The following is a 16,711-nucleotide window of genomic DNA, read 5'->3' on the forward strand; positions in this document are numbered from 1 at the left end:
TACTTGGTACTGGAGTTTAGTTTCCACTTCCCGAAGTTTCCTTTTGCTCTTTACTAATCCAATGTACAGGCTATTGTTTAGGTCCAAAAGCATCATAAATACATTCACTTTTTTTCTTGATTTTTACTACTTAAGCCAAATATTTATTGACTGTTAGAATGGTGCAATGAACAGACCACGCACTTCTTCCACCATCAGCTCTTGATATTTAGGTAGGATATTTCTTTCCCTTTTCACTGACTCAAGGAGCTGCACTCTGCTCAGGTGAATTGCCTAGTAGCTGTTTTCAGATCAACTATCAAAGGCGTCTGGGATCAGATGTTTCCTAAAAGAGAAATTGCCATACCGCTACTGACAGTATCCCACATTTCCCTCTTATTTAGCAAATGAATAGGAGATGGAAAGACAGGGAAGCAGTCGGATGACACTAGAAGCCTCCAAGAAAAGTTAAAATAAGTAAATGTGACAGTTGGTGAGCTCACAGTAGTGTACTGCTGATACATGCCTGTAATAACTGTAGATGCAAAGTCATATTCAGGGTGTCATTTGTTGGAAGTCTGATCTCAATCTAAATCCTCTAATAAAGCAGCAGCTCCCATTTAGTTAGAAAAAAGATCTTACATGAAATAAGGCAAGAGAGAATTAGAGGAAATTGGAAACCATTTCAGACTCACTCCAGTGGAACAGCGGAGTATTGAGGTTAAGAGGTGACGGGTCACAGTAAGATTGCTCTGTACTATGCAGTTGTAACTTGGGAGAAATCCCAACAATGCTTCTGAATCTCTTCTTGTACACCAGAAAAGAAGGATTCGTTGAAGTGATAAATAATGATAAATCAGTGGAAACGTCTGGAATAGACAGCCCAGAAGTGGCTGGCAGACAGCATGCTTGGGGTGAGGCATCATTCCGTCACAGCCACTGTTTTACAGACCACCACCATACCGTACCAAATCTCAGGCTGCCCAGGTGTCTCAGAAGATGACAGCGCGAACAGGACTGGCAGGAGTGGCAAGGCAGAATATGTTAATGGTAGAACAACACTTAAATTCATTGCACACAAGCTCAAAAACGGTGGGAGGCTGCTCACTATGCCAAAGCCTATCCGTATTCCTTCAAGCGTACCACAGGCAGTTCCAGAAACATAGCAGCAGCGGTTCCTAGACAGTGCTAAAGGCAATTAACGGAGCTGGGCACCTAATTCAGCTGCTCTCCAGCCGGGGTGTGCAGAGATGCTGATGCAGATTTCTTTGGGCTGCACAAGCCCGCCGGTCCTGTTGCAGGAAGAAGAGAAGCAATTGCCATTGTAAGGCAAGGTCAGCTAGGGATGGAAACGATACAAGCAGACAGCACGGATCAGCCTCAGGAATGCAAAAACAAGCTCTGGGACTGGCAGAGGTTCACACAAAAAAGAGACACTGCAATAGAACTGACCCAATTTTCGCATTTGCCCTATTTTTTGGCAACTGAACATAACTAACAGCCCTGAGAGTTGCCCAAGCTAAGTCTCTAGTCATGCACAGTATCCTTACACAGCCTTTACCTGATAGAGTAATCCTCCTCCTCGGGCTTCCTACCAAAGAACACCTGTAGGGTTACATCAGCCTGTGGCACGTAGCTTCTATGTGACAGGTTTATTGTAGTGCTCTCGTTTCACAACCCTTTTTCTTCTACTCATCTGTCAAAGGAGTAACTTAAGACTCTTAAAGAAGAACTAGAGTTCTTTAAAACAACACTCTTTGAAAGCTGGACACTTTGTGCAATACTTAGCAAAAAAATAACAGAAAATAAAAAACAAAACAAAATTTGAGCAAAACAAAATCAAATTTAATGTTCTTAAATGCAAAAGTAAAAACAAACAAAAAACACAAAAAAGCAAAAGAAAATTAACAGAAACAGAACAACTCAAAGTTTCAAGGCAGTCTGCAGAAAACTTGGGGGATTAATCTTTAAATCTACAAATCAAAGGGTTTTTTTGTTAATATCTAACTTGCAAGTCGTAAGTACTTTTCTGCTGAGTGTTCAATAAGTAAAGCTAGTTGTCAAAACAAAATCCTATTAAAATAGAAAAATCTAGCACTCATTAGAAGGGATGCGAGAAATACAATGCTCAAATGTTTATAAATGTTTTTTTCTTTACAAAACAGAACTACCAAAGGAATTCAGACTATAATGATCTTTGAAAATGAGTATCTTGCTGCATTATAATGTACCAGTAAGTAGTGCACCATGCATTAAATATTTGGACAGAAGAGATTCAGTTTGATAAAGTAGCAACATATATTCACACTTTTTTGGAGTTTCATTTTGACTCTGAAATCTTCCCGGAGTTTCTTTGAAACTCTTTGGTCCATTCCTATTAGAAAGTGGGCTTTAAAAGTAATGTTTCTAAAACCTTTGAATTTGACAACTTGGCTGCTGCTCAGTGTGCAACTTACCTCATCAATGGTGTTAAAAGTTATGCTGGCATGCTACTACTTACAAGACCTTGACTTTATAAAGCCTAATCCTCAACTATATGTAGCAATGAATATTAATTGATAAAGCAAATTTACTGTCAACTAAAACATTAGTATTTCTCAACTTTTCTTCCATACTAGTGAGTCTGGGGTAAAGAAGGTCAGGGGAACGGGTAGGAAAAACAACAACATGAAAACAAGAAAAATTAATTAATTCAGCCTGATAGGTTTAAAAAGATTCCAGTTTTTGCAGACAACATTCAATGGAACAAATGTTAGTCTCATAAGTGAAAGCATGCTTCAATTTTACCACCATCCAGAGGGTCTAGTTAAATGCAATCTACTTAAGATTTCAGGGGATTTTTTTTTAACATGTTTTAAATGAAATAACTTAAAGTAACTTAAAATTGGTCTAACATTGTGGGATTTCAAACATTTGAACATGTCAGTTGCATCCCAGAATATAAAACCTTTTTCACTTCTCATTTAGACTAAGACAAACACTTGTGAAAATTGGCGCAAAATGAGTTTTACACTAACAAAAATGTTTCAACTTCTGTCACTCAATTATCTATTCCATACAAAAAGCACGAGCAAGTTATTTGTGGGACTTGTTGGTTTTGAAGGAAACCTGTAAGATTTTGTCCCCCAGGCGGTAGCCATTAAGACTTGCTATGGCCATTGCAGCTTCTTCATAGTTTGTCATGGTCACAAAACCAAAACCTTTGCACTTGTTGGTGTTGAAATCTCGAATAACTTTCACATTGGTAACCGCACCAAAGGGGCCAAACATCTGCCAGAGGATTCCCTCATCAGCATCTTGACCAAGGTTGTAGATGAAGATACACCAGCCAGAAGATGCGTTTCCTGGAACATTTACACCAGAAAGCCCACTCATGTGATCTACACCCATAGGAGAGAACCTAGCAAATAAAAAGCACAATATTTCATGTAAAAAGTTCAATTCAATTAAGCAAATTAACTTGAATGGGAAGCAACTGAGAATGAATATTTTCTACATGGACATCAAAACTGCCAGAAAAATGTTTACCCATTCAAATTAACAATAAACCAAATTGACAGCTGCCAGGAAAAAAAAAGTTAAGTATTCCAAATACTTTTATCAATAGGGAACTATAATTAGAAATAGGCAGGCCACAGAACAGTTGCAAGGCAAGTTTATGTAATCACCTTCACAGGGGACCCGGATTGATCTTTGAAACTCAGCTAGGCTGTTAAGTGTTCAGTGGCGTCAATGCAGAATTGCTCAAATGTGAAGTAACAGGCAACACCTCCCCAGAGGCCCCAGCTCGCTTCAAGCCACCCTCTCCCACTTATTTTGCTCAAGGGGGTTGCATCCAATAAGCCTCCTTTTCTTGCCTCTACAATAGCACATTGGGAACTCCTAAGTTAAGGGTTTTCTTTGGGTTTCTTTTAGGAGCAGAGTTTGTGTGTGTATTAATTTCAATTTCTTTCTGCGGAACAGAAGAAAACCTACGCCCTTCTCCACCATAAGGCAGCAGGTGCAGGCAAACACTCCCAATACCAGCAGGCTACCAAGGAAGCCACAGGCATGCACACTCTCTGCTATTAGGTAGCCAAGGAAACATTAGCACTTCCTCAGTTAATTCTCAGTAGCTGGGATGCCCCACATTTCTAGCTACAGAATTTAAATTTTGGTTTATTATTCTTTAACACCAGTTATGCAGATAATCTAACTGTGGTAGCTTTCAAATATAAAAATAGCGAACCACTTTAAAGTATACAGTTTTAAAATTCAAGTATTTCTGGTTTTCTTCTTATTCAGTTGACACCAACTTCATACTCTGAAAACTCATCTGACTTTACTGAATTGGACTTTTTAAAGTCACCTACCCACTCTTCCTAAATCTAGTCTCCAGCTTAGTAGCCCAGCAGTAATTCTGATTAACAAAAAGCAAATAATTTTCCTTTTTATGTCTTGCTCTGTATTATTTTCTTTTCTCCTATAACCCACATATCTAATTCTCCTTTCATCTTCTACTCCTGGTCTCCATCCTAGAAATTCAAAGCTTTAGAACATTTTAATGCAATATTATGGTTGCACAGCTAAGCACTCAAGGGTCAGGAAATGTGAAATTTAAAGCAGAAAACCTCAGTTGGATCCCTTTTGCTCGTGTATTATTTAAAAATGTGAGGTCACATGATTGTAGAAATATAATTATACTATACCAGGGGTTCCCAAACTGTGGTGTACCACTGGTGATATGCAAACCACTTAAATGCGGTACACGTGCTGCTCTCTGCCAAGAACATGGCGGTGGCAGTTCCTGATTCTCTGCTGACCTGGAGAAAACAGGGAATGGATATCTGGGCAGTGAACACCGCATTCAGTGCCAAGCACTTCCCCACTGACTTCTTCTTGCCCTGCATAAAGACAGGAGCTGCTCTTGCCTTTACAGAGAGGAGAGGGCTCAAGGCAACGTGAATGAGAAGGAAGGGGAGCAGAGCTGCAGCAGCACACACATAGAGGCAGGGAAGTCAGCTCACGGTCAGTGTGGTGCTTAGGTGGGTGCACCCATACAAGAGAACCACTAGGTCATCATCTCCCCCAGCCCACGCTCCCCGGTGCTCCAGGAGAGCTCACTTCTTTGGACACCTGAGCGAACAGACCCTCCTGTACCCAGAGGGAGCCTGCTGGTACAGACACCTTCCCCTCCTTTGCACTGTAGCTTCTGCTGGCTGCCTGGGGCCAGGAGAGCTGCCGCGGCTCAGCCAGGCTGCAGCGCAGCTCCCTGCCTGGTGCTGGTGTTTCTAGAGCACAGTGCGGACACACCTGAGCTCATGCTGCACATACTCACTGCTGCTGCCATTGTTGGCCAGCCCCGAGCAAATCCAAGTTTGGGAATCCTTGTACTATAGTAAAACTGAAAAAGCAGTTAAGAGTATCAGAATGTGAATGAAACGTGCTAACCCACGTGATTTGATGATTGTGACATCTTATCTACCAAGTATTCATTTTGCTTTTATATGAAGATGTTCCTGTGTTTGCATGCTTTACACACTTGTTTTTTTTTTTTTTCCCCAGACACCTTCAGCTCTGTAACTTCTTTCTGTTTGAGTAACGATCTATTTATCTTAATTCATATCTGGACAACGTTCATCTCAACAGATCACCAATCTTGGGTTCTTGTTCACATGTACAGGGAGCAGAAAAATCACTAAGCTCAGAACTGCGTGATGTTGGTTCCAGCAGACAGTGTAGGGCTGAACCTGCCCACTATGAAGCCTCACGCCCTGCCCACAAGCCCAGATCAACAGGTCACCTAGAACTGAAGACAACTGTAGCAGAAGTGTTAGGGGTAGAAAGCAGGCAGACAATAAATCTAAAATACCTACTACATGCAAAATGATTTAAAATAGCAAGTTCCTCTGTTCTTTGAAGACACTAATTTTCCATTAATTTTCAAACATTCTCCTCTTTCGGCTTTTGACTTGCAAAACTGTTTCAGGTTTATTAAAAAAACAGGGTAGAGACACCCCTAAAAGACTTGAAAAGGCACTTAAAAAGACACCAAACACCACCACCATAGGAAATACCACAACACAATCTCTCTTAACCAGATCTAACGTGACTCTAAAATGAAACTATACTTTGCAAATATACTTGAAAAAAAATAAAAATCTTTCACAGGAGTTTCTGGTTGGTTATAAAAGCAACTATCAAAAGAACTTGCAGAAGTGTCAGTAAGCGTGCTACAGGACTAGACCTATAAAGAAGTCTAGATTTAGACTTGCATCCAGCCAGCAGCATCACATAGGCCAGTGTCACAGACCTGTCATTGGTGCCAACACTCACACGAGGAGTAGAGCTCCTGCTGCGATTCAGCTGACCTGCTACGTCTCTGCTTACCCTGGACTAACAGCCTGCACAAGACGGGAGCCAGGAGATCTCGCAGCAGCCTGGGGTAATGGCCCGGACCCAGCCTGGCAAAGAGCAGCGGACACACAGTACCTCGTTGCCCTACAGGAAGAGTTTTTTTTGACACAGCAAATATAAGTATACCTTTCCAAGGGTCATCTTATTAAGGATGTTGAAAAGACTAAGTCTGACTTAAGTAGGTAATACTTTAGTTCACACAGATGCAAGACACTCCAGAGAAAATTAAAATTACTTCATTAACATTGTTATTTGGATAATCTCAGACTTATAATTTTTGCTGGTACCCTCATTTTTTGTTATATTTTTATATCATCTCCCTCATATTGTTTTTCCAACCCTCCCAGAGCATCTGTAAAAGATGTTATCTATGGCTGGTTCTTTTAAGTAAAGCCTTCAACAACTTGTGACGTTAAGCATCAACACAGTGTTAATATTTTTTATTTGTAAGCTTTTAATTTGTAAGCTTCTCATTTATACGAATGCCCCTTTGCTCTACTCTTATGAAAGAGACTAACTCATTTAATACATTTCAGGAAGCATTTTAAACATGCTAGAGTACATTATCTCAGAAATGACATTCTTAAACTAAAACAATTTATTTTTAGTTCCACGGAAGTCCTATAAATTCTTTTTGCTGAATTCTTCTCACTGCACTCTGACAACAACTATATACAGCATCACAGGTGGGAGAAATCCCACTGCTTATATAATGGTAGTTAGCAGTAATGGAATTTTTAATATTAGCTATAATATATATAATAATATAGCTATATATATATTATAGCTATAATATATATTTAATATATGTTGCCCTTTAACATAAACTCGGAATTTTTTTTTCCCTTTTGAATCATTCCACAAATAACAGGAGTTAAACCAAACTAATACTGGTCACATCCACTGTTTTCCCACAACTTTTTTTTATATCCCAATACAGATAGGAAGATCTACTGTGTACAGAACAGGTCTTGTTGAAAATTCATCGATACGAACCTTAAGCCTGAAGTAACAGTATATTTAATCCAACAGCCAAATTTCAAAGAGCAACACTAATTGAAATAAGGGCTTTCAGCATCACGTTCTTCTAGAGCTTTGACGAAACACTACTCTGGACAAAGTCCTCTTCTGTGCGGTCCTCAATCCATGTAAGATGCATCCAAGCTACAAACTGGATTACCATTGAAAATGTGAAGATAACTTCACTGAAGTGAAACAAAATAGATGTTTGGGAGCCGCCCAAGCATTGGTGCCAGCTTAATAGTTTTCAAGGATTTTGTAAACTGGATGTAAATGCTACCTAGCCATCAGAACCAGAACTCCTAACTGTCCCACCTCTGTGGTTTAAGGTCCTTACGCCTACAAAATCCTCTACATTGTCTAACAACATAGGGCTAAACAACGTAGACTTATTACATTTCCCCTTGATCAAAGGATTATCAAGGAATACCAATCCCCTTCAGGCATCCTGGAGCTAATTCACAGGCTTTGATATCAACAGAAGTATTCCTATTCAAGAAGAGGGAACTGGCTCCAACTCTGAACAAGTCTGAAAGTAAAAACCACTAAACTAGGAATATTTTCAAGATTTTTTTGTTGTTCCGTTTGTTTTCTTTCCCTTCTAGCATAAAACCCCAGTAAACTGGGGAAGTGTAAGACATCTAGGGACCTTGGTCGAGATTTTCAAACCTCAGTCCTTAACTTCAGTGTTCAACACCTAGAGACCCTCTGCTCTGCTTAATTAAGGAAAGCTTAGACTCAAACCCTAGGCCCAGATGTTTCCATCTGCCCTCCAACCACAGTTCCATGTTGCAGCATCATCTGTTCTGGATGGAAACAGAGAGGCTTTTGGACCACGTACCAGACTTAGGAGGCCAACTCAGCATGTCAGCAGGACAGGACATTAAGACCAGTTCCTGACGTGAGCCATAAGCCATAAATACCACAGGAACTAGAAAGGATTAAGAGACCATTAAGCAGAGGGTCTGAGTGATATCTGTAGGAAATTAATAATTACAAATTAGAGGTACAAAAGGCTTAATCCTGGATTTACAGAGGTATGATGGAACAAGATGGAGTGTAATCAAAATGCCAGTTTAAAGTATTCAGCCTCTATGTGGCAGTGAACACAAGTGTAATTTATACAGACTGAGCTCTCTGGAAGCAGCTTATCCTTTCATCGTACTTTGTTCACTCCAGAAAACAAAGAGACCTGGCCCAAGGCAAGGTTCCTAAGTTTTAGGACAGTATGAATAGTTATAACTCAGTAAGTTCAACATCCTTTAAGGAAGACTCACTAGAAAAGACCTGCAGTTAGCACCAAAGGTGGGAAGAAAAAAACTGGGCTGTGGAATGGTGGGTGTGTTGGGCATGTGTCTGTGCACGCACCTGTGACTGAGGGGAGGAAGCATTTCGGTTCTTGCAAGTCTGCGACAAGACATTAAGAGAAACGGGCAGTTCTTGTCTTGAAGTCAACTACTGAAGCGTAACCTTATCTCCATAATGTATTCCTACATAATTCCTACCTAATGTATTCCTTAACCCAGAATTGCTTTATTATTACCTCTGCCAACCTGCGGTACTGAAAAATCTCCACCAGCAAGCTTACAGCTGGGAGCAGAAGGTGACCAGAACATGTTGACAGATGAGCCCTGGGAACAGTTTGAGCTACCAAAGAGGCCAATGGAACAGGAACACCATGTTTTCTTTACTCTTGTGAAAAAACACTTGTGAAAACCCCTGCCTGTGGAAACTTAGCGAAAGCACACTAATAACATTAATACTGCTCTTAATGGTACAAGAGAGAACGATGAACAACTCAGTCGTTACAATTTAGTTCCACCTGAACTATAAACAAACATATTAGCCATTTTTATTATGTGACCATTACACGACAGAATTAAAGTTATTAGTATTCATGTTCAAAATAAAGATACCATCTGCACTGCTTATCCTGATGCACCTTAATTCTGCTGTAAAACCTAAGGGGAAGGATGATGACGAATACACCCCAATTGTATTAAGGATTGAAAACATGAGACAAACCTCAAGATTTTCCTAGGACCATGAAGCCTCTAGCCAACACAGCAGATAGATGTGCAAATTTTGGAACAGTTCACCTAACCGCCAATATTTCTGAATTTCATCAATTGGTGTGGCTTACGAGGTTTGAGTGCAGAGATCTGGGTGAGTGCCTCAGTAAAACACTCTTATTTGAGGAGCTGCCTGCATTCAACTTGCTTGTGCTACAGCAGAAGAGAATCTCAGAACACCTGAAGAGGGCCCGGACCTCTGGAGGTCCCCTGGTAAACCTGGTAAACTCGAGGCAAGGGGCACCCACAGCAGGTTGTGCCAGTCAGGTTTTGAGCGTCTCCAAGGATGGCACTCCAAGCTCTCCAGACAACCTGCTCCAGGGTTCAATCACCCTTGCAATAAAGGGCTTTTTCTTATTTTTCCTATAAGACAACAGCTGACTGTGAAGTACTTATTCTCACTGGAGACACATTATGCCTAACTGTTCTTAGAAAAAACACAGCTCTGCTATGGTCACAGCAACACTGGAACACAAGTACTGTAGAGTATTTCTTGAGCATTTTAGTCCAGATTTTCCTGAGCTAACCAGGTATCTCCAAGGAGAAAAAAAAAGTGTAAATTCTCAACAGGGCAAGACTACTCTCAGAAACTCTCCATGAACACACCTCATTAAAGAAAGCCAATTACTTGTTTGCAAGATAGTAAATATAATGCATATTCCAGAGCACAGTCCAGCTATCAACATCCTCCTTTAGGCAACTAAGGCAAGTCAAATTCAAAGCAACTAAGGCAAATCTCAAAGGCAAAATGCACAATATCTTCCACAGCTCTGGAAGCAGACGGTATGTTGCAATTACCCAATGATCTTCCTGAACTTATGAGGACTTAAGGAAACAACACCACACAGCTCAAGATGGAGGTAGAAAACCCACAGAATCTTAATCAGATAGTTTTCTTAACTTAGTATGACACCCCCCTGCTGGAACCAATGGTTCAGAGCTTTAATTAAGTTGCCAAATCGTATCTACATTCAGATAGATGGACTACAGAATGGGGATCTGTTGAGACAGGCATCTACGAACACCCATCTGGAACGTGCTACTTTATCATCTCACTATACACTGAATTGTAGAAATGCACACCTTAGTGTATGTACCTTTACATAATTAGCTTTAATGCAAGTTTTACAAGTAAGATTTTACTTTAAACATCTTTTAATTCAACAATTTATTTACATAACACTGCAGGACACATAGCGTACTATGTATTCATTCACACGCTGCAACGAAGAGATTACTGCACAGCTGCAAGAGTACAGTTTCCCAGATGGACACGGGAATAGCAGTACAGCCTTAAATGCATTATTCTTCCTAACCTACCTGAATCTTTGCGCCTGGTGATGAACTGGCCCTCCAAACCGTCTAGCTGGTGAATGACACAGCTGCGATAACAGTGCCACATTTTTGTTCTGGTTAGGATTGGCTGCAAACTTCACTGTAATGGGTTCGGAGGAACCTGGGGGTTTGTGACCATTGAAATTTGTAATTGCCTCTTCTGCTTCTGACCTTTTGTCAAACCGGATAAATGCGACCCCTCTGGACAAACCTTTTAACCAAACCAATAAAAAAAAATGAAGTTCAGGATAAACTCAAAATAATTTTGAATGTAAAAACAAAAAGGTTAAAAGTTTCTACGGTCACAGCTTTCAAGTTCTCTACATTTACTAATGGTTCTTCAGCAGCTAGAGAATAAAGCACAAAATTAAGAAACAAAAGACAAATGAACACATTCATTTCAACTATAACTACTAGAGTGACTAACACTTAAAATGTACTAAAACAAAAAATCCAATATGGTAATATTCCAAGAAAACCAACATCAAATGCCATTTCCATTATCCCCCCAAAATATTTTAAATTAATACCCCCTCAAGAAGAATCCCACTGGAAGAAAATGAATCACAAAACCCCTTAGCTTTGATTACCGTAACACTAAAAAGCATTTGCAAACACAAAATTTTCCAAATGTTTTCAGCTTTCCAAGGCTAACACACACTCCAGTTCTTAGACTATGGCATGAAGGTATAACTAATAAAGTAGTTTAACCTTCTGTAACAAAAAGATCACAATTTAGTCTGCATTATACTCATTACTTCTGGCTAGCACACACCTTATTTTTAATTCATTAAATACTGAGTAAGAATTACCTATTCCCTCCATAATTATACTGAAGCAATTACACTTGCATCTTGTTTCTATTTCCCAACGCTGGCCATTGGATTTTGTTATCTTTTTGATCAAGGTAAAAGTTACGCCTTACCAGATCTTCCCCCCTACTTCCCCTTCTCGTCTGTGACTAATCTGGAAATACTGCTTACCACAGTGAAGTGAAAAGGGTACATTCTGTTTAAATTTCATTCCAAAGATGATGATATTATGGATAGAATAATTTCAGGACTTTGCCAACTCTACTTCAGAAAGGGCTGTATCAAATATTTTCATATTGCCTCTACTAGAGGCTCACACAGGGCTATCTTCAAAGAAAGCTTCAAAAGTTATTTCAACTTATCATAAATTACAAAGTTGTTTCCAAGGCAATTGGACATTACTTCCTGCGATTTTACAGAAGGAAATACAGCAGGACAAAACCCTGGTCATATGGCAAGCAAGCTGAAGGGAACCCATCCTCTGCAATGCCCCTATAAGGGCCTACAGGAAGGGCGCGTTTGCTTTTGGGGCACTGGGAGAACTTCCATAAACAACTCGTCTCGTTTACTGAACGTTGTCAGGTATGCAGTCACACAGAAAAAGCCTGCTTCCCAGGTCACTGCACTTTCTGAAGAGAACATCTGCAGAGCAATGGTGGAAAATGCATTTGCAGAAGCCACCCTGTGGCTAGCACCACCTGTGCAAGTGGTATTCCTAACGTCACCCGGAAAGCAGTCTACCTGTGAGTAAGTTATTCCAGATCTGGATTTCTTAGTGATTACTTTCAAAACAGGAGACTGGACCAGACCAGCTCAGATCAGAGCCAGTCGGATGATGTGCTCCAGTACAGGTCTTTTTGTGCCGCGTGCTGCAGAGGCGCAGGATGGCAGCAGCACCCCCCAGTCAGCAAGGGCTACCCCAAAGCCCAGCATATGGTTGCTTCTCCACTTCCATGCTGTTCAGCTTAGCACTTCTCACTTGATTTACCAGAGATTTCATTTAAAATATAGTATTAAGGCTCGAAAGCTGGAGAACAACCTCTGCTGAAGGAATGCCTGAAAGTACAAAGGAAACTTTGTCCCAGTTGGGCCCAGATCCAGATATGAAACGCATATTTTTAAAGCCAAGGCATGGCTTCGTTCTTGAAGGGAAAGGAAACCTACGCTATGCATGCATAATTGAGCTTCACAGTGTAAACAGAATACATTCTTCAAACAATACATAATTAAGGTTCTGTAAGCAAGCTGTATATCCTCTGAGCTGAGGGAATTAGACAGCATCATGCCCCAGCACACTCGATAAAAGCTGTATTATTCCTGGAAAGATTCTGACTGTATGACTTCTGTCATCTCATTTTACAGCCCTGTCAGAGAGAGACGCTAGCTATCTCGACTCCACTGGCAACCACAGAACGGTGACTCTTTTGGACACTTATGAGTAAGTTTTCTGTGCTCCTAAAGCCTTTTTCTTGCTTCTACCTACAGTTGTGATCCAGGTAACTAGCTCAGAGAGACAGAGCCATATGGATGCCAGTTACCCAAAATGAGTTCTTCTCTGCCTAGAATAGGAAGGATCGGGTTCCCTCATCCAGCCTTGAAGTGCCTGCAGTGTTGGTACCCAGATCTCCTTTAGTCACCTCAGACTTTTACACGCAATCACATTTACAGTGCAATCCACCTGATCAGATCAAAACACTAAGACGTAGGTGCCTACTCAGGAAACTAGTTCCAATGGAGATACTTACATTGTAGACTTTTACATTTGGTCAGATGAATCTCACCAAAAGTCGCTGGTGGCCTACTCTAAATTACAGTGGATTCTTCAGAGTATCAAAGCTGCTGCTCCTCACACAGCTTGAAAGCTGCTGCTCAACTAATGTACATAAAAGTACATGCTACTGTGTATAGATGTTAATCTAATTCTAGTAATTCCACATTTGTCATTGCACTAATATAGCACATGCATAATTCATACATAATTCATACATGACAAATGAGCTGCTGGAAAAAAAACAACTCAGAACACCTAAGGTTGCATGATAAGTCATACTACACAGCATAGCTGTTTCAAATAATTACATAAGGAATTAAAACTGTCAAAACACATTGTAACACCAAGTCAGAATTAACATTATAAAGGAAATCCTTTGTAAAAAAAAAAAAAAAGGAAAAAGAGAAAAAAATTGGTTTTCTCCTGAGGCGAGTGCTTAACTAAGCAACTTCTTTTTACTTCAGAGTTTGTTTGGTTTTTTTAAAGCATAATGCATTCAGAAAATTCAAAAAGGTAGAATTCACATATGAAGCTTATTCTTCTGGTTAGCAGTAACCAGAGGATAAGACACCTCAAATGTTTTTAAAATATCAAGAAATTGTATGAGTGAATTCCAAGTTGGTATGAAAGACAAAACACACTGGTATTTTTCTTTTTAAATATTTGACTATGGCCTGGAATTCACCTGTGAGTAGCAGCTGCATTTGTGTGAAGTAAACTTTATACCTTCAAATTACAAGCAGATTGCCCAGGCACACACCTCACTATACTCCCATGAAATGTCAGAGCAAGAGGAAATTTGGCAAATCAACAGTTTAGCCTGATAGAACAGACAATAAAAGCATGGAATACATTATGAGGCTTAGACTGTAACCTAGCAAAGGAAGCAATGTAAGTCATTCTGTGTGAAAAAAAACAAACAAACCAACCACACATTAGAAAAGGACAGCCCATTAAAATTATTTCAGTGGTTGATACCAGATGCCATGGTTAGTTTGTGACAGTTAAATGAGTTTAGGAGCTGCTAGTCCCTGAAGAGAGACAAAACATGCCATACAGTACAGTTTTGTCTAGCTAGTGCAATAGAACTCACCTGTGGTTTGATCCACAAGCACACGTGAGTTGATGATGCGTCCAAAACGTGAAAACATATCTTCTACATCTTTTTGTGTCATTGACCTCGGTAGTCCACTAATATATAAATTAGCATCCTTGATAACTTCAGAACTTGGACGAGCATAGGAAACCTTAAAAAAGGTTAATAATTAAAAAGAGGATATGTTCAGGGTTTAAATTGAAAGAGTAGCTTATTTTGTCGTAAGTCACTTGTATTTATTCCTCGCTAAACAATGCAGGCATTTTTTATTGTGGTTCAGAAGAGCTAAACGGGTAGAGGAAAATTACCAGAAGGGAAAGAAAAATCATGCTCCTATACAACTTCATTGCTCTCACGTTCATCCGACAGATAAACAGAAAAACAGCACTGCTATAAAATGCCAGCAACAGACCAGTGTTTCCAACATACCCGTTATGTTGAAGTATCCCTGTCCAAAGTTCGGAATTAAACAGTGGACCTATCAGTTACCACAGCTCACACCAAGAACTTGTGCAGTCAGTATATTTTTTGAGTCAGAAAATTTATCAGCTGCAGTGCAGCTTTCTATCTTAATTTCTGCTAACAGAGAAAGTTACAAAAATGATTGAAGCAGGTGTGATTTCCTGGACATAACGTACTGTTATATCCAAGAAGGAGTGCATGTGTATTAACACTTTAAAACAGATCAGCTTTGAGACATAAGAATTCATTCCAAGTCATTGTTAGGCTTTTGATCTTGGCTACTTCTATAATAACGGTGGGAACAAAAAACAACCAAAAAGCAACAAGAGCAATCTTTTAATACCAAGCCGTTACAAACCCCAAGTGACTTAACAGCTCATTTCACTACTGTGCTCCCACAGTCAGTCTGTCTTGCAGCTGGACAGCACACAGAACTCACCACCAGAATGAACAAGCACTCTGAACGGATTACAAGTTTATTATAATGTCATTTTCACAGAAAACTGAAAAATCTGTACATCCTACCTTGATAGTTTTTGACTGAAGTCTGAGGCCATTCAGCGTGTTTATTGCTCGTTCAGCATCTTTTGCAGTAACGTAGTTCACGAAGCCATAGCCTAAGCTGTGTCCTACACAGAAGAACAGTTTTTAAATTAATCCTTACACAAAAAGGTTATCACTACCAAAATCACAGGAAGTGAAAGCAAGAAAAATGAACTCAACATAATCCATCCAGTAAATACTTAATATGCCACAGAACTTCCAGATGATGCACGCCAACCTTGAGAAACAGCTCAAGGCTACTTCAAACATCCTCAAGAACAGTTTATCTCAGATGGCTGCAGACCGTCCATCAACAGTAGAAAAATCAAATTTGAACTCTTGTACTGACTCTTGTCTCATGAACATAATGGGGATATAACAAAGACATGAATTTTTGCCAAGTTCACAAATACAAACTCTTGTATACAAAGAACAGAAAGCAAAAAAATGTGAATTGATGAACCCCTGGGTATGAAATCATCATGCTACACGTTTCTGTGTAGCTATTTCAACTTTTGCTCCTGGAGACCACAGGAAGAAGGTTTTTATTTCTTCATACATTCGTACAGCTAACAAGCAGTAAGTATCCCAAACACAGGATAAAGCTGAAAAGTGAAAAATTATCTTCAATGCAGATACTTCATGTACTTTAAGGTAAACCTAAGTCTTACCAAAAAAAAAGTAATAATAGTACAACTTCAAAACATTTAAGGCAAAGGACACTTAATTGGATATTTGTTTGTTCTGCTTCTGTATATTCAACCTCCACAAATGCTCCTATCAGTGATAACAGTACATAAAGTCACTTCAGGTTGCAGTTTCCCAACAGTTAGAGGCTATCTTATCGCTGCAGGCCTAAAAATAACTGAAATCCTTTCAGACCGTCTTGGCACCTCCCATCCAAGAGGTGTTCCTTTTTCAGACTCCCCCTTGTCTGTCTTTCAGACTCCTCCTAGTCAGACCTACAGAATGCACGAGAGAAAACTTGAAGTGTGCACAGGAGAACATGCTATTTTACTGTAATAATATACTACTGCTATCTTATTATTAAGCTCCACTGTTACACTATAGAACACTAGAAGACGTGGCTAAACATTAGAGTAAAGCATTCTCTTCTGAAATACAGCCCTTTTTGATTACATGGCACGGCTCCACAACAGTCATAGCTGCCAAGGCAGTTTTCCTGTGCCTTCCAGACGTTTCAGAACACCAGATACACAAAGAT

At 39.8% G+C, this 16,711-nt stretch overlaps 1 protein-coding gene across 5 annotated transcripts in view; it reads right to left on the bottom strand.

The window, feature by feature from the left end:
- Positions 1–1,802: 1,802 nt before the first annotated feature.
- Positions 1,803–16,711, bottom strand: part of ELAVL1 (ELAV like RNA binding protein 1) — a 41,934-nt gene continuing 27,025 nt past the window's right edge. For 2 of the 5 annotated variants that reach the window (XM_080566256.1, XM_080566257.1), the window contains exons 3-8: positions 15,469–15,572; positions 14,479–14,632; positions 10,788–11,013; positions 6,349–6,459; positions 4,668–4,781; positions 1,803–3,379 (exon numbers count right to left, since the gene is read on the bottom strand). In XM_080566256.1, coding sequence (XP_080422382.1) covers positions 3,055–3,379; positions 4,668–4,781; positions 6,349–6,459; positions 10,788–11,013; positions 14,479–14,632; positions 15,469–15,572 — 1,034 coding nt within the window. In that variant the 3' untranslated portion in view covers positions 1,803–3,054. The remainder of the gene's footprint in view (positions 3,380–4,667; positions 4,782–6,348; positions 6,460–10,787; positions 11,014–14,478; positions 14,633–15,468; positions 15,573–16,711) is intronic. The other 3 variants (XM_080566259.1, XM_080566260.1, XM_080566258.1) reach the window with 2 other exon arrangements.

The sequence above is a fragment of the Anser brachyrhynchus genome, assembly GCF_964034855.1.
Source record: "Anser brachyrhynchus genome assembly, chromosome: 23".
Lineage (NCBI taxonomy): Eukaryota > Metazoa > Chordata > Aves > Anseriformes > Anatidae > Anser > Anser brachyrhynchus.